General features: G+C 42.5%; 1 protein-coding gene across 2 annotated transcripts in view; it reads left to right on the forward strand.

Moving 5' to 3' along the window:
• FAM120A (family with sequence similarity 120 member A) overlaps window positions 1-23,943 on the forward strand; it is a 107,733-nt gene that overhangs the window by 18,328 nt on the left and 65,462 nt on the right. For both annotated transcript variants that reach the window (XM_079790694.1, XM_079790695.1), the window contains exons 2-5: window positions 2,345-2,591; window positions 6,658-6,740; window positions 21,052-21,180; window positions 21,882-21,978. In XM_079790694.1, the coding sequence (XP_079646820.1) occupies window positions 2,345-2,591; window positions 6,658-6,740; window positions 21,052-21,180; window positions 21,882-21,978 (556 nt within the window). The remainder of the gene's footprint in view (window positions 1-2,344; window positions 2,592-6,657; window positions 6,741-21,051; window positions 21,181-21,881; window positions 21,979-23,943) is intronic.

The following is a 23,943-nucleotide window of genomic DNA, read 5'->3' on the forward strand; positions in this document are numbered from 1 at the left end:
CTTTCCCCAGGCTCAGTAGGGTGGGGCTGCACACACACCTCCTGGCCGTGCACCTGGCTCTTCTGATGGAACACCCATCTAGGCAGTCCCCGAAGGGCGGCCCCTTCTCTCGCCTCCAGTGGTGGTGAGGATGATGTGGTAAGAATGCAGTGAGACACGCTGCCCAGTAGCTGGCAGCAAGTGGACAAGCCACGTCATCTCTGGACTACTCTCCTAGAGATGGGCAGGGCCTGGCTCTGAACTGCTCCCAGCCTCGGTTTCCCAGAAGAGCGGGCTAATAAACTCTGTTGTAAAATATAAATATTGAGTATGCAATACTCAACTTATACGTTAATTCTGCCTTATCTCCTCTACAAGATGTCTGTGGAGCAAGCAGCCACACTGTCTTTTCTAGAACTCCTTGTAGAGGTGGGGAGCAAGGCCATGGTAACTCACACCCTTTCATTTCAGGGCCTCTTAAGAGACTTTAACAGTAAGTCTCCTCTTAAGTGGAGACTTCAGATGTTGGCAAAACATCCAGGACCTAGTGATTTAAAAATGCTTTGAAATATCGCTGTACATATATAAAGTTCATAAGTGAGTTGAGGTAGAGAGCTTAGACTTGAAGGTTATCCTTTTTAGAATGTGAGGAGATGAAGCTGGCCTAATTTACTAGTAGTTTTTCTTTTTTAACTACACTTTTCTATTTTAGTGAATGTATAATATTTTTAGATAAAGGGGTAAAATAAAATAAGATTCTCTTATTCTAAGAAATAGAACATTAGTTGACTAATTGCATATTTTATTTTTTCTTGCAAACTAAAATGTTTTTATAAAAAGCTTTATCTCAGGAATACAGAAAAGTATTTTTCCTTTAAATATGCATCTTTAAGAAGTTTGCTTTGCCTCTAAATGAGGTTTCATTATAACTAACTTCCCAATAAAATTTGGTGACTGCTTCTGTTACAAGAATCAATGAGAAATGAGAGTAACTCCACAGTGATATCCAGTAGGTGACCATTGAACACTCACACTTAATTTCTAATGTAATTTAATTCTATGTAGCCACATATTGGACAGTGGGGTTGTAGAAATTTACATCCAAGGGCACATGATTTTCATCTTTAGCTGAATCACCTGATTTAGTTTAAAATTATGTTTTCTAAAATACTTTATTATAGGAACAAAAACTGCAGATTTTAGTTGGGTGAATGAGTTTGGGAAACAGCAAGAGAGGAATTGACTGTTTTTAACTTCATATATTTTAGGAAAATGTTTTGCGGGGCCTTTTGGTGTGTGTTTAGGAACAGGGAGGTTTCAGGTGCCTTTTACTTTTCCCTGGGAGTTGCTTCTCAGCCCCTCCTTAGAATGTCACAGACACTACAGATAGGCGGGGTGACTTTTTGCAGTGGGAGAGCCAGTAGAAGTAAGGAGGCTGTGGCTATAGTTTTCATCACTAAAAAGGCAGTAAATTTAGACTTAGTCCCCATGGTGGTTCTGAACCTGGTGCCACACAACTAGGACTGGTCTTTGCACAGAATAAGCATGTGACAATTATTTGGGGGTAAATGTGTTCACTCTTGTTATTATCCCCATATGCTGAATGCTTCAGAGTATAGAACTATAGAAGATGGAAATACTTGACTTTTATTTTTTATTTTATTATTTTTAAAAAATATATTTTATTGATTTTTTACAGAGAGGGAGAGGGATAGAGTTAGAAACATCGATGAGAGAGAAACATCGATCAGCTGTCTCCTGCACCCCCCCTGCCCCCCACTGGGGATGTGCCCGCAACCAAGGTACATGCCCTTGACCGGAATCGAACCTGGGACCCTTCAGTCCGCAGGCTGACGCTCTATCCACTGAGCCGAACCGGTCAGGGCTTGACTTTTATTTTTTTAAAACCCTGTCTGATTATTTTCCTATTTGACACATTTGATCTACTTTGAAGAAGTTATTTTGGTTTCACTGAGGGTAGCTGGCTTCTCTCTGTCATCTTCCTTCCCACTTCTTTATTTTCCTGTTTCTTTTTTTCCATCACTCTCTTTTACTTCAAAATACTGGGTTGGGGGGGCGGGGCGGTTATCATTGTATATTTGTAAGCAAGGTGATCTTTGACCTTGACAAGAAATAAAAAACTAATTTGCAGTGTGGATGGATGGGATCATATGTTATTGACAAGGAGATGATTTCCCATTTGAGCAATGTGCTGCACACTTTATTATGGCGCTTTGGAACTTCTGTCTCTCTTGGCTATTTTCCATATCTGAAATTTTTGGATTCTGTATAGACATGTCTGCTCATTGAGCATGTGCTGCCGTGGTGCCTGGCCTCTGATCAAGTGTCCTTCTCACTTGCACAGGTTGCACAGAGCATCGAGGACCATCATCAAGAAGTCATTGGTTTCTGCAGAGAAAACGGCTTTCATGGTTTGGTTGCGTACGACTCTGATTACGCGCTGTGCAACATCCCCTACTATTTCAGTGCCCATGCCCTAAAACTGAGCCGGAATGGGAAAAGTCTCACCACAAGCCAATACCTGATGCATGAGGTGGCCAAGCAGCTGGACCTGAACCCAAACCGCTTCCCTATCTTTGCCGCTCTGTTAGGTAGGTGGGCAGTGTGAACGCGATCTCAAGTCATAAAGGAGTTATGTACCAAGAACACAGTGATATTTTAATTTTTAAAGCTAGAATGTTTTGGATTCAATCTTAAATTCAAAAGAACCAGGGAATGGGTTCCTCCTCAAAAGCATTTCTTAGTATTATTTTTAGCATTGCTCATAATGTGCTTCTTTTGTTCTAATGTGTTCATTTACGTATTATACTTTCCAGGCCGAAAAACTAATTTTGTTAATAAATTCACTTAAAGTTTGGGCAAAATAACAGTTTAAAAAATCACAAATGTTATCACAGTCCGACTCTGAAAATTAGACATTTAAACCTTTAGCATAAGTTGTGTTTCTTATAGAAGAAAATCTGCTGTGGCTCACCTCCCCCTCCCACTCACCCCCCCCCCCCCCCCCGCCCACTTTTGGGGCACTCACTACTTTATCGGAAAGCAACAAAAGTAAACTATCTTATCTTGTTTACAATGCCTACATTTTAAGTAAATATATACATGTCTATAAAAACCCCCTTGGAGGAATTTCTTATGTTGAATACATAGAAAGGAAGAAATCTTATTTTAACTAAGAATTTATATATATATTTATATATATATTTTTTTGCTTAAAAATAATTTTACAGTAGGTAATACATTTGTCTGTCACTTTATGCCTGGATATTATAGTTATTTTCTTTCTTTTCTCTTTTGTCAGTTTCTCTGTCTGTATGCCTGTAACTACTTGAATATCCACTTCTAGGTTGCTGCCAGTGTGTAAGAATTGTGTCCGCAATATAAGTAAGCATGTTTTGAGTGAAGCCCTCCTGTGATTCAAATCCATGAGCTGTGGTGATGGGATTGAGGGCTGTTTGTAGCACACAAACCCTTTGTGAAAGATATGTGGTCTCATGAGAGTGATATCACGTTGTACTCTCAGTTTGTATCTGTAGAGGTTAGTGGCCAAATCTGGTTGTATGGGAATTATATTGTGGAGCATTTTTAGAAATTTCTAGTTATCAGATTTTTATGAACATTCTAAAAAAGTTATACACAATTAGAAATTATTGTAAGCAAATTTTCACATTTCACAAGCCACACATTTTCAGTTTATTTGGTGTTAGCAAATTGTGTAACTTCCACAATCAGTCAACAAAATCCTGATTTCATAAATTGTCTTTGTTTGTTTGGATCTAATCTCAAATATGTGTCTTTAAGTTTGCACTTCTCTGTTTTCTGACCATCTTCTTAGGCAAATCATGTGACTTGAGATTGGAGGATTAAAACTAATTTTCTAAGTATGCTTTCATATTTTTAAATAGCCTATCTAATAAAAGAGTAATATGCAAATTAACAATCACTCCACTACACCCACAAACCACACCCACCAGCCAATCAGGAGCGAGTATGCAAATTAACCCAACCAAGATGGCTGCGGCCATGGAGAGAGTAGGAAGGAGGCTTGGGTTTTCCCGTCGATGGAGGAAGCCAAGCTTTCTGCACACCCTGGCCGGCCCAGGCCTCCGCTTAAGGCTACAAACTTTCAATTATAGAAAATAAATAAATCCCAACAAAAATGGCGGCAGCCACGGAGCTGGAGAGAGCAGGAAGCTAGGGTTGCCCCGGGCGACGGAGGAAGCCAAGCTTCTGCAGCCCTGGCCTGCTTTGGCCTCTGCTTAAGGCTACAAAGTTTCAATTATAGAAGACAAATAAATCCCAACAGGAATGGCTGTGGCCATGGAGCGAGCAGAAGGCTTGGCTCCGCTCCAGGCTACAAAGTTTCAATCGTAGAAGATAAATAAATCCCAGATACCAGGGCCTCCACTTGGGTCACGGTGGGGCATGGCTGGCCTGCAAACCACCACAGGCCCCTCGCCCAGGCCACCCCACGCCCCAAGGGAACCCCCACCCTGATCCGGGACACCCTTCAGGGCAAACCAACCAGCCCCCACCCATGCACCAGGCCTCTACCCTATCTAATAAAAGAGTAATATGCAAATTCACCATCACTCCAACACACAAGATTGCTGCCCCCATGTGGTCAAAGATCCTGCCTCCATGTGGACACAAGATGGCCACCACAAGATGGCCAGCAGGGGAGGGCAGTTGGGAGGGATCAGGCCTGCAAGGGAGGGCAGTTGGGGGCGATCAAGCCTGCAGGGAAGGGCAGTTAGGGGTGACCAGGCCGGCAGAGGAGGGAAGTTGGGGGCAAACAGGCTGGCAGGGGAGCAGTTAGACATCAATCAGGCTGGCAGGGGAGTGGTTAGGGGGTGATCAGGCTGGCAGGCAGAAGCAGTTAGGGCCAATCAGGAAGGCAGGCAGGTGAGCAGTTGGGAGCCAGCAGTCCTGGATTGTGAGAGGGATGTCCGACTGCCTGTTTAGACCCGAAACGGGCAGTCAGACATCCCTTGAGGGGTCCCAGATTGGAGAGGGTGCAGGCTGGGCTGAGGGACACCCCCCCCCCCCCGAATTTTGTGCACTGGGCCTCTAGTTAAAATATAAAAGTGTATTCCTCTGATATTAAAAGTGATTATGTAGATGGTCATATTACAAAAAGTTTTATATTTACTTAAACGTTATGCAAAATGACTTGGGGATATTAATTGATTTTTAATAAACTGGAAAAGTGTATGCTTTTAGAATATGAATGCCTTAGCTAGTTTGAGATGTAGAAGGATATTTGTTTATTTTATTTAAGAAACATTGACTATATTTTATGGGAGATAATGCCATCTCATACTCTTCTAACTATGTTATTTTGTGAAATTTTAAAATAAACGAAAGATAATCGGTAGTTACATATTGAATAATTTAGTAATGAATTGATTTAGGGCTTGGAATTTCTTGAAAAAACTTAAGCAAGTTATAGGAAAACTCTTAATTAGGTGGGCATTTTTATTTTAGGTTTTGTGTAAAAGTTTCAAAGTCCTCAAATGAGAAAGATTATTATTTTTTTTCCTTTTTGTAGTAGAAAGTATAGCTATATAAGTTGTTTTGCTTTAGAACAGTTGGGTGTAATATTCATGTAACATGTATTTGACTCATGTTTTAACAGTCTATTACTGATGTTATAATTGGGTGACTATTTTTTTATATAAAAACTTTAAAAAATCTCCGACACTTCATACTTCTCAGTAAAGTTCTATGCAATCTGTGAAGAGAGGAACACAGTGCAGAGCAGTGACTAGACAGTACATAGCTAAGCTCCTGGGCATCATGGCAGTTCAGCACTTCTGTGTCTTGTTTTGTGTGTTTAGAATATTATGATCAGGAATGCTGCAAATGATCTCACCCTGTTTTGCTTTCTGTTAGCCAATTAATGAGTCTGCTGTCCATATGGTGGTGACTAAATTATGATATAAAAATCTCAGAATTATTTAGGAAATTACTGCTTTTAAATTGCTTTGAGATAACTAACATATTGAAGATATCCAGATATTAGGCAGTAAGCACTGTAGTGAAGGGAGAATGTTTCCCCAAAATGTATCTTCTTAAAGTGAATACAGTTCTCATTTGTGACATAGCCTGGCGATAGGGTGCATGGCTGAATGACACTGCTTGGTGGTGTTAAGATCTGTTCTTTGTCACATCTATTTGTGGGTGGCAGTAGGAATTATAGGAGGAGGGTGTTGATCCATGCCACGAGCAGTAGTCATTGTCACCTAAATTTTATAACTGCAGATTTTTACCTTTACTGTTGAACTAGTTTACAGAATACAATCTTCATTTGAACCAATGGAAACTTGTATCAAGTTGGCATTATCAAGCTGACAGGCCTGCGCTTAGGTTGTAACACAGTGTACTCAGTGTGAGTGCTGCTGGAAGTGACTGCAAATTCACGTTGTACTTAAGGCAATTGCAAGAAGTGGGTGGGCCTGCTATGTGCTGCTTTATATTAAAAGATGAAGAAGTATTCCCAATTTCTGTGTGGAAGTTTTATGTGGTTTATCAAATGAGGTGGTCCTAGAAAGTCATATTGTAAAGTCACAGGTAATCTTAGGATTCTAATGGCAGTGGTAATTTCCCTGTGTCACTATGGTGATGGCTTTTATAGGTTCCATGTTTGCCTTCCAGGAAATCACATTCTACCTGATGAAGACCTGGCTTCCTTTCACTGGAGTTTACTTGGTCCAGAGCACCCACTTGCCTCACTTAAGGTACAAATTCATTTCATTTCTAACATTTGTAATATGTTGACTTTGTTATTATTTTAATATAAATAATGTTCCTTTATTGTAGAAGGAACCATGCCGCAAAGTTAGCATGCTTTCCCCTAACTTCAGGATCTGCCTTACCTTAAAAAGCAATCTGCCTTGGCTTATCCCCAACACCTATATTTTAGAAAAATTATAAATGTCCTTAAAAATTTCCTTGGAGGAATTCTTCATGCCCTATACCTAGAAGATGGAACTCTTTCGGCCTAAGTTTTTATATATTAATTTTCTTACTTACAAATATGGATTTTTCAATAGGCGGTAGGATCACCTCTACCTGAGATCAGTGTGTGAGCCTGTGCCTGTGTGTAGCCAACTGACATGCTTCTTCCAGAGCCCCCTTGCTTCTGCCTCTTCTCAGAGCTCCTTCCAAACCCAGCCTTTGCACTTCTCCCTTTCTGATTTAATATTCTGTAGTGTTTACAACCCTACCTTCCAATTCACTGATTTTTGGTCACTCACCTTCCTTTAATAGCGTTACCTTTTCCTTAGGCAGCTGGAAACCAGGGCATCCTATCAGGTCACATCAGGAACAATTTGTTTTAATTCACCTGGATTTTTTCCAGAGCTATCCCCAACTTTATATTTTTTTATGTGTTACTGTCTGCCATCAAAAGTCACTGAACAATGTTTTTTTTACAAGTGTCCTTAGGAACAGTGTGTGTTCAACCCCAGGGAGGAGGAATTTAGGCTGGTTCCCAGGAACATGAAGTGGACAGAAGTGTGAGATGGGGGCATATGGCAGGGCTCTCGGCAGATCTCGGGGTGAAGTGCTGGTTCAGAAGTTCTCTTCCCTCTTCAGCTTACTTGATGAGGTGCTGTGGGCATCAGCTGCAGTGGCTGCCCAGTGTCTAGCCATCCCACAATCCACACCCACTGTGCCTGGGCCCTGTTTGGTTTCATGTCATACATGGAGCCAGCTTCCAGAGTGAAAAGCAGCATAATTTGAGGCACTTTGAAGGTCTGTGGTTTATCTCACATACTATGCAACTTTATCCGAGCGAGGTAGGACATCAGATCCTTTTTGGAATCCTATTTGAGAGTAAGTTGGGTAGCCCTGGCTGGTTTAGCTCAGTGGATAGAGTGTTGGCCTGCGGACTGGAGGGTTACAGGTTTGATTCCGGCCAGGGGCGCATGCCCGGGTTGCGGGCTCGATCCCCCCCAGCAGGAGGCGTGCAGGAGGCAGCTAGTCAATGATTCTCATCATTGATGTTTCTATCTCTATCTTCTCCCTCTCTGAAATAATAAAAAAATATATTCAAACAAACAAACACAAAAATGTAAGTTGGGTATAAATTGTACATAAATAGAAAAACGGGCTTTATTTATTCTGAGTTCTACCTTCTAAGGCATGTAGGAGGTAGCAGTTTGGGCACTACAGACATTTCAAAGAAGGAATTCCTACCTCTATATTTGTGTTAATTGAAGTTAACTCAATATATTCCCTTCTCAAGAAGTCATCCTATAGTTTTGTAAGAGCCAAGCAGCACTTCTAAAATCCAAGGACATTTTGGGCTCTAGAGGAAATAATGTTAAGGGCCTGGAAGGTTGAGCAAAATAAACCATTATGTAATGTGGAAGTAAGAGCTACTTAGAATCCCACTCCTGGAAGATAACCACTTTTAATAGATTGATATTTGATCCTCCAGAATTTTAAAAAAATGTACATTCTATTAATTTGTCATTATAATGTCACCATCATTATGCACATGAGCTGCACATTCTTAGCAATCCCAGTGGGATTTCAGTGCACTGTACCGGGCTCTCAGCTTTTAGATTGTGAAAACCTGTTTTTAGTTAAGAAGTTTTATTTTAAATTTATATATGGAATCCCTAAAAAATATATATATAAAACCAAACTCAAAAGATTTTTACTTGTTTATGCCTTTCCATTAGAGCTTCCTTCCCTGTTCCCCATTGGTTCTCAAGTGAAGGTGGAAAGTTTGAAATTCCAAGGAATCTGCTGGAATGGGTGGAACTCAAGTATAGCTTTTTTGTCTGTTTTACAGATGTGGGAGGGGTTCCCACATCACATCTCTGGGAAAGGGGCAGAATCTTGGGAAGGATTTGTGCTCCCCAGTTGTTACAGATTGCTTTCAGCTTGCCTCGTCCTGTGAGGGACTGGGCCTGCCAGCAGATTCTTCCTGAGCGAGCTGGAATGCATGTTCCATCCAGAAGGAGCAGAACTGAGGCATGACTCTGGAAAGTACAGTGTTTACAGTGCCCGACTTCTGAGGCCGTGGGTGTCAAGGAAACAAAGGGAAGCTCAACTAGTGGCACTTTTGCTCTGTCTTTGTCTTCTCATGACCTGGAAACACCTAGTTTTACCTTAAATTTAGCAGCTATTTTCAGTCTTTAAGTGTGCAGAACATTTCTAGCTTATTTCCTCCCCCGTGGATCTGGAACCCCGGCACTGTCCATAAGCAGGCCTTCTCTATCCTGAATGGAAGAGATCATTTGTATTGGAATAAGGCTCTCCTGGTGGTTTTCCGACCCTGTCCTCACACACACCCTGCGCCTCACCAGTGGTCCCTGCACACCGAACACTCTGAGGCGGCTCACCCTGCGATACTGCCTTGCTTGAGACGAGACAAATCTGGGACTAGAGGACATGTGACAGAGTTGGAACTTGCCAGCCAGTTATTTCTAAAACTGTCATTCTTAGTTAGAAAGCTTTTCTGGTTTTATGGTAGCTTTCTTGAGACAATTCACTTATCATAAAAATCTACTCCTTTAACACTAAAAACCAGTGGTGTTCACAGAGCTACGCAACCATCATCACTACATACTTCTAGAATATTTTTATCACCCCAGAAAGAAACTCTGTGCCAGTTGGCAGTCACTCCCCACTTCTCTCCCTCCCCACCTCCTAGCAGCCACTAATTTACTATGGATTTGCCTCCTCTGGGCATTTTTTTATAAGTGGAATTATGTGACTTCTTGTGTCTAGCTTTTTTAATACGTATAATGTTTCATCAGTGTTGTAGCATGTGTCAGCATTTCATTCCTTTTATGGCCAAATAATATTCCACTAGTATAGATAGAACTACCACAGTCTTCATCAGTAGATTTATTCATCAGGTAGTATAGATAGAACTACCACAGTTTATTTATTCATCAGGTGATGGACATTCAGGTTGTTTCTACCTTTTGTGAATATTTATGTACACATCCATGTGTGGAGCTAAGTGTTTTCATTTCTCTCAGGTATATACCTGGGACTGGAATTGCTGGTCAGGTGGTAACTCTGTGCTTAATATTTGAGGAAAACAGCGGCTACACTGTTTACATTCCTCCCAGCAATTGTGTGAGGGCTGTGTTTTCTCCACATCCTCACCAACACTTGTCATTGTCTGTTGTTTTGTCTTTAGCTGTCCTGGGGGTATGATGTTGTTTGGTTTGCCTCCCTGATGACTGGTGATACTGAGCATCTTTCCCTGTGCTCACTGGCCATTTATGTGTCTTCCTTGGATAAATATCTATTCAGATCCTTTATCTATTTTTAATTTGGATTATTGAGTTGTAAAAGTTTTTTTTAATATATCTGGATCTGCTTCTCCAATCAGATACTGATTTGCAGGTACTTTCTGTGGTTGTCTCCACATTCCTTGATTGGGTCCTTTTGATAATTCTTTTGAGACTCAGGCCACCTAAATGTACCACCTTTTACTGCTCATAATCACTCCACTCAAGTCACTTTTGTCATTTGTTACAGCTTTGGGGATCTTATCGGTCTTTCCCATTGCCTTCCAGAATCCTCTGTGAGCTCAGTGTACTGGAGATTGCCTACAGACAACATGTTCTTTGTATCCGTTAACTTTAGGGACTTTATTGTAGCCTTCTAGGCCCCGGGTCATACATTGGCTGCTCTTCTATATGAAGCTTTAATATCCCTTCTTTTCTCTGTCATCACCGCCTTCTACCTTTAGTATTCTCACAAACTGAGACTTTGCTCTTTGGCCCTTGTGGGGCCCTCTGCTCATTTTCTCACAGATTCCCTTTCCCTAGCCAGGCTGGACCTCCTGGTAGGTTACCTTGAACTGGTTGTACCAACATCACTCGTAATCTTGCTCCTTCTTCCATCTCATCTGCTCAGCAAAGCCCTCTACCCTAGGTAGGTGCTATAGTCAGCATCCACTCATCTTGAGAAGCACATGGCTGAACAAATGGATGCCATACAAATTTATGGTCTAAGTTAAAGAAGGATCTAAATAAATGGAGAGAGGTACTATATTCATGGATCAAAAGACTGTTGCTATGTAGATTCACTACATCTTAATAAAAATCCCAGCAAGCTTTGATGTTTCTATCTCTCTCCCTCTCTGAAATCAATAAAAATATATTTAAAAAAAATAAAAAAGCCCATTCATTAAAAAAATAAATAAATAAATAAGTTGAGAGGACTACTGTAGTTTTGTCAACTTTTAATTGCTCTTAATATGAATATTAGAAGTAAAAAGGAACTCACTATTTACCATCATTTCATAGGACACTTCAGTCCTAAAAGAGGCACAGTTTAGAAGATAACTCCAGAGTGTAGTGGCCCAGTGTACATTCTGTCTGCAGGTTTGGATGGTGGCCCGACTGCTTACCTGCTCCTCTATCAATTGGGGACATTCAGAGTGCACCCCATGGCGGTTTTTGTGAGGATTAAATGAAGTGATACATGCCGAGATCAGTGTCTGACACAGCACTCGGAAATATTAGAACATTCCCCCAGGAGAGGAACACAACCACAGGACACTACAGGCCCAGTTGTAAGTGGACATCCCTGCAGGAGGGGCCCCAGACCCATCTGCCTTTCCATCAGGCCTGCAGGTGCTCCTTGCCTGGAGAGTGTGATGAGAACCTATTTTTGCTCAGTTTTAATACATTAAATACTTTAAGTTTTCTGTGAAATACTTCAGTATATCTGCATAACGGTTTCCATCTGTAGAGCGGTTGTCACATTTGGCATTATTAGTGATTAGCTGCATTTTAGCAGCCTTTTCATAGCTTTATTTAGGCAAATATATGTAAGATATTAATACCGGTTATAACTTTTCAAGAATCTCAAAGGCATGGCTGTGGTGATTAAAGGTTTTCCTTACTTTTGACTCTTTAGTAGAAAATACTGGGCCTCAGGATATGGTCAGGGATTTGGAAACTGGAGGAACCCTTTGCACAGCTCCTTGGGTTGGTCTGTACACCAGCGCTGGAGGCCAGGTTTGGAGCAGCGATGCTGCTGTGTCAACATGTGTGCCTTACCCACGAGTGAATAGTGCCCAAGTCAGGTGTCCCTTTCCTTCCCTGAAATTGCCCAAACACAGAGTATTTATAATCTTCACACTTGGCTATTTTCTGAGTGAAATGAAGTGGATCAGGATCTTCTGCTTTAGTGGTGACATTATGTGAAGCTTGTGTTGTGTTTCCTTGCATGTAATGAGCGGCCGAGAGAGTTTGGGAGCAGCCGTACCCGTAGGCTCAGAATCACGGTTTTGCCTGGCATTTTCCGTTAGCACACTAACTCCCGTCGGGACTGAGTGACCGAGTGGATTTTAGAGATAAGCCACAGGTACTGCACAGAAGCAGCATGGGGAAGACTGAGAGTGACTGATGTTCATGCTTTGGCATTCTGTGCTGTCCTTATTGTCCCATAACTTCATATTGAGTAGTTAATCTTAAGATGATAAGAAAGTAAACCAGTATGATGCTTGCAGAAATGCATATGATTTACACATAACATTTATATGAAGTTAGGGTGCAACTGGGAGAGATCATCAAGGTTGTTTTTTTCCACTTAGTTAAAATTTATTTCAGACTAATCAAAATTGCAGTACTGCATTTTCTTATAATATACAAATACTTCATATAAAACTTTTTGAAAATCTAGAAACAATGACCTAATCCCTAATAACACACTATAGAAGTTTTAAAGGCAAACTAAAATACCAATGAACTTTGACATAAATATGAGGACATAATTAGCAGTAAGATAATTGATATATACTATTCAAACAAAACAAAACAAATCTTTCTTTACACTTTGCATGTTTAAGTTTGCTTCATTCTTTCAATTCTTTGGGTTTCTAACGTTACATTTTCCAAAAATTTTTATAAAGAAAATATTTTAAGTCACAAACTATACTAGTATTGTCCACTATATACTAATATGACATAAAGTAAAATATAGTCCAATCAAATGCACCCATGTTTCCTACTCCAGCATGAGTTCTAGACAACTTTTAAAATGTACTTTATAAATACTTTTACTAAAGTCGGATCGCTAATTCACTTATGCAGATTGGGGGGAAATGCTCCATAATGAATTATCGTCACTTCTGAAGGCACCTCCTCCTTACCTCAGCTCTTACACACATCTGGTGAGCAGCGAGGCAGCTTTTTTCAGGGATTTAATTTGTGCCTTTAGTTTCCTGAATATTCAAGGATTTTAAATTTCTGCCAATATAAAGGGGAAAATATTTTAGTTGCCAAAAATTATGTATTCTGTAGAGATGAAATAAGTAAAACTTTATACCTTTTCCCAGGCTACCAGCACTGTTTAGTCTGCCATTAAGATATATGTGTGCACACATCTACAACAGAGTTTAAACTGGGTCTTATTAAATCGTTTCCTGGGTGTATGTGGAGTGATAGCTAACTTTTGTATTAAGAAACTGGTATTCATCGAAGTCATGTGGCAAAGCTGATGCTGACCTTCTTTTCCTAAAGATGCAACACCAGATGTGCTTGCTGGTCTCTGTTCACAGAGTGACAGGCGTGGGATGGTGCAGACAGGTTCAGACTCCTGTCAGCACACAGGTGTAAGGTTTAAAGGCCAAAAGAACTGAAGTTAAAAAACATTTTGGAACAAGAATGTATTCTTTAAAAGAGAGGAAAACTATTTTCCAACACAAAATTATAACATACAGATTTTTTTAAATACTCCTTTTCAAAAAAAAATATTTTTATTGATTTTAGAGAGAGAGAAAGGGAGAGGGAGAGAGAGAAACATGGATGAGGGAAATATGGATCAGTTGCCTCCTGCATGCTCCCTGCTGGTATGTGCCCTGACCAGGAATCAAACCTGGGACCTCTCAGTGCATGGAATGAAGCTCAGCAGGTCAGGGCAAAAATACTCCTTTATTTGTCTTAAAACAACAACAACAAAATGTTCTGGGGTTTTGAAACCACTTAGAATTTGAACAGGCTCTATAAAATAATGAACCTCATCAAAGAAATGACTAATTAAAATAAAATTTCACAGGTCATCATGTCTGTATATAATATGCATGATATAACAAATGCAATAGCTGGATTTTCCCCGAAGTCTATAATAAACCACCAAGTCTGTTGAATGTTTTTCCTTCTGTGAGCCAGCACATGCTATAGATGTGCAGGCCTGGCATTTACTGGGGAAGTGAGCGCTTACCTCTGATGGGGGACCTGCCATTTTATCAGAGACATTTCATTTCCATTGTACAAAAGTTATGAACCTGTCAAATTATCCTTTCTAGTGATACATTTTTGACAGCTTAGGAGAGTTTTTAATCAACATATCACCTGAAAGAGAATCTTGGATTCTAATGGAATCCTTTGCCACTGTGGCATGGTGGGTGTAATTTGATTGAAATATAATATGGTAACTACTTTGTACTATTTAAATTAATTCAGTTTCAGACATTCTTATAATGTAGATGTTTGTTAGCTCCCCTTGAATTGTTCACCCCTTGAATTGCTGAAGTGATGGGTGGAAATCGGAGGGACTCTAAGGAATCAGAGGTTATCTCTGTCTGTGGGAGCTGCCACTGGCCGCAGTGAAGACTGCCATGGCATGTGTGGTCGGACTTCTAAGGGTTCTCGTGGCGTGCCTGTAGTGTGGGCCCAACCTGTGCTCATACAGCTCGGGGTTATTTCCACCCAGCCTGGCACTGTGGCTATGTGGCCATGCCAGCCACTTGTTCAGGGGTTATCCCTGCTGTCCCGCTGCTTGGAGACATGAGAGGCCCACAGTGGGCTAGGGCAGAAGTGTGGCAGGTATCTGGGCAGGCCTGGGAGGGTGGCTGGCCAGGTGACTGCAGGCACATGTGCCCAGGGCCTCTGCTCTAACCCAGTCCTGGGTCTCCTGGGGGGTTCAGAACTCAATACAAAGTAGCGGCTGTCAAGACTGGCAAAAGGGATAGGGGATCGTCATGGATGGCAGAGTGTGGCCTGCTGGCTCGGGGATTCTGACAGAGGTAAGGCCTGCGGAGGCCAAGCCCCAGGTGGACCTGCCCTCAGTAAGTGCTTTCCACATCATTCCCACCTCTTCCATGGGAGACAGCAGTGCACATTTCTCAGTAGGAAATAGGACATTGGGGGAAAGATGATACCAAAAGTGAAAATCTGTCACAAGAGGGGATATTTTGTGTGGAGGCAGTTATCATAAATTTCCACACAGACATTATCTATTTATTATTTAATTATCCTGCCTGGAAGCTAAGGGGTTAATTTATACAAGTGTCTGGGAGATCTTTTCCAGCTCCAAAATTTTATTTCTTTACTTGTAAAACAAGTGACTAACAATTACTGAAATTGCTACAAAGTATTATAAAAAGACAATTAGATCTTAAACATTTGCTTCTTAATTAAACAGAATTTATGTGTCCTTGGAGATAGAAAGTACATATGTCTTCAAGTTTAATTTAGGTATGTAGCAATATAAACTTTTGAGCTAAAATAAAAAACCTCAATACTGCTCAAAAAAAGAAAAAAAGGAGAAGAAATGGGACTCCCGTTAAAATATTTTGAAGCCTGTCTTGAAGCATCCAGCACTTCATTTATTTGCTGTGTTAATTTTGTTTTTATGAATAGACAACTGTCATGTGCACTTGCTGCTATAACAGGATAAGGCCGATGCTATTCTCCAGTGTCTTTGGGAAGATTTAGCAACGTAAGGTGATAGCCCTTTTTGTGGGCCAACATATCTCATTGTGGGGTTTTTTCTAGTCAAGTATGTAGATAAATACCCTCACGTATAGGGTGTGTGTGTGTGTGTGTGTGTGTGTGTGTGTATGTGTGTGTGTATGTGTGTATGGATATAGAGAGACATTATTTAAGGTGGCCAGGATTATTAGGGTTTTTGCTTTCCCCATTGAATTGGTCCTGATGACACTCTGTTTTCTAACAGGAATGCGTGATTTCCCTCACATACACCATGGCATGGTGTTTAAAGAAAATACAAATGAGAAGTTAGCAGGAGTGTCAAAATTTTAATAAATTGGATGTTTGTAAACATATCCATATTAAAATGTACCAGGAATCTTACTACTAGTCAGTTGTTTTGGTAAAGCTTAGTCCCATCTGAATTTTAGAAGTCATCTCAGGTGCTTTCTTCGTGCTCAGTGAAGCCTTCCAAGTCTGCCTGTGGTACTGCGTGCTGTCACTTGCGCTCTCCTGGGGCTGACTGGGGGGAGGGGCCACTCTGTAATCACCATCAGGGTCTGCCCTGAGTCCAGGGAATACTGGAGTTCACCCTGTGTCAGATTTGGAAGGCTATGTTAGGAATGAAGCAGGAAGGGTGAGGGGTAAGTGGGTATGAGGGAAGAGTCTGGGCCATGGGAAGTTATAAAGGACGCAGGTTTACGGTAGTCTTAAATACTCAGAAGGATTTGGGGCCCTTTAATTGTAGGATCTGTTCACCTCAAGGATCTTTTAGCCACAGTGTTATGGGATGTGGGTAGTAAAGACAAGGATGTCTGCAGGCACAAAAGCAACACACTGTCATTTTCATTTGAGGTCCGTGGGACAGCGAGGGGCTGCCCATGCGTCCATGGTGTCCTGGTGTCAGAATACCCCTAGGAGAGTCAGCTTGCGTCACCTCAATAGCTCCCTCCCCCCTCCCCCACCGGAGGAAGGCCTTTTCATATTTTGGCCTTTTTATATCTAGCAGATTCTGTTGTTACCATGTTAATTGTCATTTTTTTGTCCTGTATATAAAATCCTTCTAAAATGATCAGCCATTCCAGTATCATATACAGCATAATTAGGTAATCCTAGGCTTTTAGAGTGCCAGCAGGCATGCAAGGGCAGTTAGCCCCCACTGCACTTAGAGTGTCAGGCATCCCGGTCCCTGTCTCCGTCCCTATGGTGTGCACTCACTGAGGGGAAAATGCCGAGTTCTGCGGAGTGGAGGCCACTCAGGGTTTCTGTCCTGACTCCCCACTCCTGGGGCTGCCACCAGGCTCTCCTACCTGCCCTGCTGTGGAACTGTTAAACACTCTGAAGGTGGGAGTGGTTAGAACTTCGTGCCTTCAGACTGGCTGGAATGCGCTGTTCCAGGGACTTCCTCACCGCGGGGCAGGTGTGTGCCAGGGGTTTTTCACCTTTACGTGGGAGGACTTGGGTTTCTAGGAAGGCTTCTGACGCACAGGCATGGCAGTGGCCCTCTGCAGTCCATTGTGTGGGGTTTACCTTCCTAAGAGAGTAGAGAGCTGCTCAAACACGTGAAACATTGTTTCCAGTTGGAATTATTGGAATTAATTGCTTTTTTTAAAAAAGGAAATTGAATGTACTCTTGTGCATCTGAAAATTTACATAATAATAACTTGAAAGTGTAAGTATCTATTTTCCCAGAGGTTTCTTCTATTCCATTTGATTAGGCTGAGTTTTTCTATTTTTCTCCTCCCTCCCTTTTCCTTTTGGTGTCTTAAAACAACACCAATTTCTATAGGTCACAGTTCTACCGTACAAGTCACAAGTCCAAAACGGTCTCACTGAGCTAAAATCAAGGTGTCGGCAGGGCCACATTCCCTTGGAGGCTCAGGAGAGTGTTTCCTGCCTTTTCTGGCTTCAGAGGCCACCACACACTGTGGCCCTTCTTCCACTCTCAAAACAAGCAGCGGGGGGCGCGGGGGGGTCCTCATATTTCATCTGGGAAACGGGCCTTTGTGCTTCCCTTTTTGCATTGGAGGACTCTGTGATGCCGTTAAGCCCATCTGAGCAATTCAAGGTAACAGGCTGGGCCTGAGACTGCCACGGAACACACCACATTCACACGGGAATTTGGCTGCCACGGAACACACCACATGCACACGGGAATGGCAGGAGTGCACAGCTCTGGAGACCCAAAGCCTTTATTTTATATATTTACTAGAGGCCCAGTGCATGATTTAATCATGCACCTGGTGCACCAGCGGGCTGGCTGTCCGCCGGTGCCCCAGGCCTTCCGAAAGCCTCTGGCGCTGCGGAGGCTTTCGAAAGGCCTTGCGCCGGAGCAGACAGCCGGCCAGGTCCCCCGCTTTGGCCTTTGATTGCGGGGGACCTGGCCGGCTGTCCGCCGGTGCCCCAGGCCTTCCGAAAGCCTCCAGCGCTGCGGAGGCTTTCGAAAGGCCTTGCGCCGGAGCAGATAGCCGGCCAGGTCCCCCGCTTTGGCCTTTGATCGTGGGGGATCTGGCCGGCTGTCCGCCGGTGCCCCAGGCCTTCCGAAAGCCTCCGGCAGCCATGGTACAGACGCTGAGCTTGCGGCGCCAGTGGCGCCGCAAGCTCAGCGTCCTGCTGGCCCAATCAGCTACCCCGGCCACCCTGAGTCCCGCCCCCTGCGCCTCCTGCTGGCCCAATCGTGGGCATAGCGGAGTGATGGTAATTTACATATTACCATTTTATTATGTAGGATTTGTTACGATATGTCCTATAATTTTTTAAAAATAATGATTTATTGTTGAAATTATTACGTATGTCCCCCTTTTTCCCCCTATTGACCCCTTCCAGCCCACCCCCCCGCCCCCTCCCCCACCCCAGGCCGTCAGCACCCTATTGTCTGTGTCCATGAGTTATACATATATGCATTCAAGGTCTTCGGTTCATACCTCCCACCTTTCCTCTGAGATTCTGCACTCTGTTGATCCACTCTGTTCATCAGTTTATTTGTTACTTAGATTCCACACATGAGTGCGAGCATGTGATACTTGTCTTTCTCTGACTGACTTATTTCACTTAGTGTGATACTCTCCAGGTCCCTCCATGTTGTCTCAAAGGGTAAGAGATTCTTCTTTTTTACTGCTGCATAGTATTCCGTGGTATAAATGTACCACAGTTTTTTTATCCACTGTCTACTGATGGGCACTTGGGCTGTTTCCAAATCTTAGCTATTGTAAATTGTGCTGCTATGAACATAGGAGTACATACATTCTTTCCGATTGGTGCTTTGGGTTTCTTAGGATATATTCCTAGAAGTGGGATCACTGGGTCAAATGGCAGATTCATATTTAATTTTTTGAGGAAATTTCATACTGTTTTTCCACAATGGCTGCACCAGTCTGCATTCCCACCAGCAGTGTACTAGGGTTCCCTTTTCTCCACGTCCTCGCCAGCACTTGTCATTTGTTGATGGTAGCCATTCTGACAGGTGTGAGATGGTACCTCATTGTTGTTTTGATTTGCATCTCTCGTATGATTAGTGACTTTGAGCATGTTTTCATATGTCTCGTGGCCATCTGTATGTCCTCTTTGGAGACGTGTCTATTTAAGTCCTTTGCCCATGTTTTAATTGGATTGTTTGTCTTCCTTTTGTTAAGTTGTATGAATTCCTTATAGTTTTTGGATATTAATCCTTTATCAGATGGATCATTTCCAAATATGTTCTCCAATACAGAGGTCTTTCTTTTTGCTGCGGTGACTTGGCAGCTGTGGTTCTCGGGTGACGCACCTGGAACCAGAGAGGAGGGAGCCCAATTCTGGGGTGCATCACCTGAGAACTGCCCTCTCGCAATCCAGGACCCCTCGGGGAATGTCGGAGAGCTGGTTTGGCCGATCCCTGCAGGCCAAGCTGAGGGACTTCACCGGTGTACTAATTTGTGCACCAGACCTCTAATTTGGTGTATAAAAAAGCTGTTGATTTTTGGGTGTTGATTTTGTATCCTGCTACATTGCCAAATTCATTTATTAAATCTAGTAGTTTTTTGGTGGAGTCTTTAGGGTTTTCTATGTACAATATCATGTCATTTGTGAATAATGAGAGTTTTACTTCCTCCTTTCTAATTTGGATGCCTTTTATTTCTTTCTGTATGATTGCTGTGGCTAGGACTTCCAGTTCTACGTTGAATTAGTTTGGTGAAAGTGGACATCCCTGTCTTGTTCCTGTTCTTGGCGAGAAATGCTTTTAGTTTTTGCCCATTGAGTATGATGTTGGCTGTAGGTTTGTCATATATGGCCTTTATCATGTGTAGATATGCTCCCTCTATTCCCACTTTGCTGAGAATTTTTATCAAAAATGGGTGTTGCATTTTGTCAAATGCCTTTTCTGCATCTATTAATATGATCATGTGATTTTTGTCTTTCAGTTTGTTTATGTGATGTATCACGTTTATTGATTTGTGAATATTGTACCAGCCTTGCATCCCAGGAATAACTCCCACTTGATCATGGTGTATGATTTTTTTTTAATATATTGCTGGATGCGATTTGCTAATATTTTGTTGAGGATTTTAGCATCTATGTTCATCAGGGATATTGGCCTGTAATTCTCTTTCTTTATAGTGTCTTTATCTGGTTTTGCAATTAGAATAATTCTGGCCTCATCAAAAGAGTTTGCAAGTGTTCCTTCCTCTTGGATTAGGCCCAAAGCCTTTAGATCCTTTTGCCCCTTCTTTATCTTTATGCTCTTCATGATTAAATGGGAAATAAAGACATCATTTCATGCTATCATTCAATTTTTTTTTAATTTCTGGAAATAAAGTTAGTTCCTGAGAACAACACAAGGGCATAGCTATAATTATATCTCTGTTTACTTACCTTTTCCTGGTATCAACTATTCTGAGACAATAAAATACTCCTATACTTTATTCCAAAAGTCTTTTATCAGATATGTCCCTCAGCAGGAAGGCATACTGGCTTCCTCCCTTGTCTTTCTGCCGTGGACTTGGGTGCGTGGGACTGTTGCCTGGCACAGCCTCCTGCTGGCTGGCATTGAAAGAAAGGAAGCATCTGTGGCCCAGGGCTTCTCATGGCTGTGTGCTGGCTGTTACGGGGCTCAGGGTCTCAAGCCTGGAGCTGATCATGAGCACGTCACAGACCTGGTCTCAGCAGTAATGAAAGGCTGTCAGATGCTGCTGAACCTAACCGGGCTGCATTTCAGTAACTGTAAGGGAGACCCAGGGCTTGAACCTCAGAGGACCAGAGTCTTGTGGCCAAGTGTCACAGATTGGTAATAATTGGGTCCTTGGAAGGAAACAACACCTGGAGTTTCTGGGCCCTGTGTTTGGAATTAGGCTGTTGACATTTGTGCTTGTTTTCTCAGGTCCGGGCCCACCAGCTGGTCTTGCCGCCATGTGACGTGGTGATCAAGGCTGTGGCTGACTATGTCCGCAACATCCAGGACACCTCGGACTTGGATGCCATAGCTAAAGATGTTTTCCAGCATTCTCAGGTAGAAATGCAGGCTCCGGGGCAGCGCTTTGCACAGTGGTGTGTGCCAGGTTTGGAAGGGGCTTGAGAAGCACCACTGGTGTGTCCAGGAGCACTTGCCCGGCTGTCAGGCCTCCGTGCCAGCCCTCCCAGCTGGCCCCTCTGGCCTGCACTGAAGAGGGATTGAGGGAGATGAGTGTTAAGGTCTCTGTTGCTCCTAGAGTCTCCATCATAACTTGATAGGATTTCTACTAAGAAGGCAGACATATCCAGTGGGTCAAGTGGAATTGTGAATCTCTGATTTGTCCTTCCCTTCAGGTGATGGTCAGGGGTTTTGTCTTCCTTTTGTGGGAAGTAAAGAATTTGAGGCATAGGGGTTAGTAAAAGAAGAGTTGAAGTTTGTGTGATTTCTGTCTCCTCCCTAAAGATCTAAAACAGCTGTCCCACTTGCTGGCATGAAAAGTAAAATTTCTGGCAGCACCAGGGACTTGACCAAGAAGTTGAGGGCTACATAGCAGAACCCAGGGCTCCGGCTGCTGCTTCAGGTTCTGTGTTAACTGCCTTGCTCTCTTGAGTTTCCTTGAAGATTTTAATGTCGTTCTAAACTCTTAATCTAGCTTGGAAGGCTACAGATATTTTATACATGTACTGAATTTTAAAAATATGTTGAAACACATGACCCGTGGCATGCTAATTTACACAGGTTTCCTATGTTTATTTTAGTCTAGAACAGATGACAAAGTTATTCGATTTAAGAGAGCAATTGGATATTATTCAGCGACTAGTAAGCCTGTGGCATTTCACCCACCACACTACTTAGGTAAGTAAATCAAGGCCTTTATGATGGATGCTGACCATGCGGTAACCAAGGAGATTTAAATATTTACCTGATAACCTTATAGGCTCCTTTTGAGAGGGGATCTCTGCAGTTATATAAATAAATGTAGCCGAGCTTCCTGGGCAGACTCAGTAGTGATCCCTGAAAGTACAGAGGAGCAAGAGGAAACCCAGAGACTTATGGAAGTGGAGGAGAAAAGCAGGGCCCTGAGGACCAAGGGTGCAGATGGTGGTGATGCTAAAGTCTCTGTGTCCCCTAGGTGTCCTCGTGCAGTGTGTGTTGAGGACATAGAAGACCAGATGCTTTCACGAATGCATGGATGTGTGTCTTCTCTTTTGTTGTCTTTTCATTTCTTCTTCTTCTTTTTTTTTTTCAAAGGACCAAATTTAACTCAGAGATTTAAAATTGGGGGATAAACACAGTTATAAGCTGTTTGCCTGAAGCCTGTTGGTAGTGACTATCTCCTGAGAGGTTGTAAAGTAATAGTCTCCTTCCAGAGTCAGATTGCCTTTCTTGGGGTGCAGAGCAGTAAAGCTATGAGAAATTGTGCTGCCGATTGTTGTTCCAGTGTGCTCACGGCATATACAAGAGATGGCATGTTCCTGACACTGCCAGAGGAATAAGACTTTTTACTGGTTTCAGAAGATTGATCCCACGGTTGAAAATGTCCCTAATACTTGTCCTTTATGTTCATTTGCTCCTTCAAGCACAACGTTAGTACTGTGTGCTATGTAATTTGGGCACACAAATAAAAGGCAAGTGCTAGCTGTTGATGGCTGTCTCTATGGGTGGGTGATGGACAAATGAGTATGGATGGTCCTGATGCTGCAGGATCAAGGAGGTGGGGGCAGTGGGGACAGGCCATATCCTCTGCTGGTTCATTTTCCTGTTGGGACTGTGGTTGTCACAGAGACCTCCTTATGGAACAGGACTCACTCTCCTGTTGCTTTCCCTCAGCCCCCGCCATTATTCATATTCTTCCCTGCAGCCAGAGTAATGTTTAAAAATGTATTGGTCCATGCTTTCCCATCTCATCTACAACAAACTCCCAAGTGCCCACGTGCTTCCCCATAGTCTGACTCCCATTGCCCTCTGCCCCTCACTCTCCAGGCCCTGGCTTCATTTCTGCCTGGAATGTGCCACACTGGCTCCAGTCCTAGGGCCTCTGCACTGGCTGTGGGCCTAGAGCTCTCTCTCCCCGACTGGCTATCCTTGGGCTATTCTAGTATCTGAGATCTAGGTTTCACTGTCACTTCTCCGGGTCTTTCATCTATATCAGTCCATCAGGCCAACATTATGCCACCTAACTTGAATTCTCACACCTACTTCTACCCCTAATTATTTCAACTTTGGGGGAGCCAGGGTCTCACCTGTCACCTTCACTCTTGTACCTGCAGTGGGCAACTATTTGACTGAATGACTTAATTCATGAAAAGTTGTTGAATCTGGAGAGTGAAATGATTGGATGTAATTTAGGGTTGCTCTTGGAGAGGGGGATTTGGGGTGTTGGAAGGAGGTACACTTGATACCATGTATTACTTTACTTTAGTTAAGGAAGACATGATGGAGACAGATTGCGGTATCCTTGTTTTACTCCAGGCATAGGGGATGCTCAGTAGATGCTGGTGAGACAGGTAAGAGGCTAGGTTCCAAGGCTGTGGGCATCTTGATTCCTCCCCTCAGCCCCAGGTATCCTGTTTTAAAGTGGGATACTTATGTAACTATGAAAAAGAAAGTATATGTAAATAGGTACTTAATGAATGCTTGTTACTGTCACTGTTACTCTTGTAGGAAGAATGGTAGAAAAGGCAGTGAATGATTAATGTTGAATGAATGGTCAAAGCCTGAAGGGAGCAGCCCATAGGACATATTTAGTACTTTCTGTATCTAAGTGATATCTGGTCCTCCTGTGGCAGTTTTGGTTAAGCAATCATTATTGTGTACTTG

The sequence above is a fragment of the Cnephaeus nilssonii genome (genome assembly GCF_951640355.1).
Source record: "Cnephaeus nilssonii genome assembly, chromosome: 14".
Lineage (NCBI taxonomy): Eukaryota > Metazoa > Chordata > Mammalia > Chiroptera > Vespertilionidae > Cnephaeus > Cnephaeus nilssonii.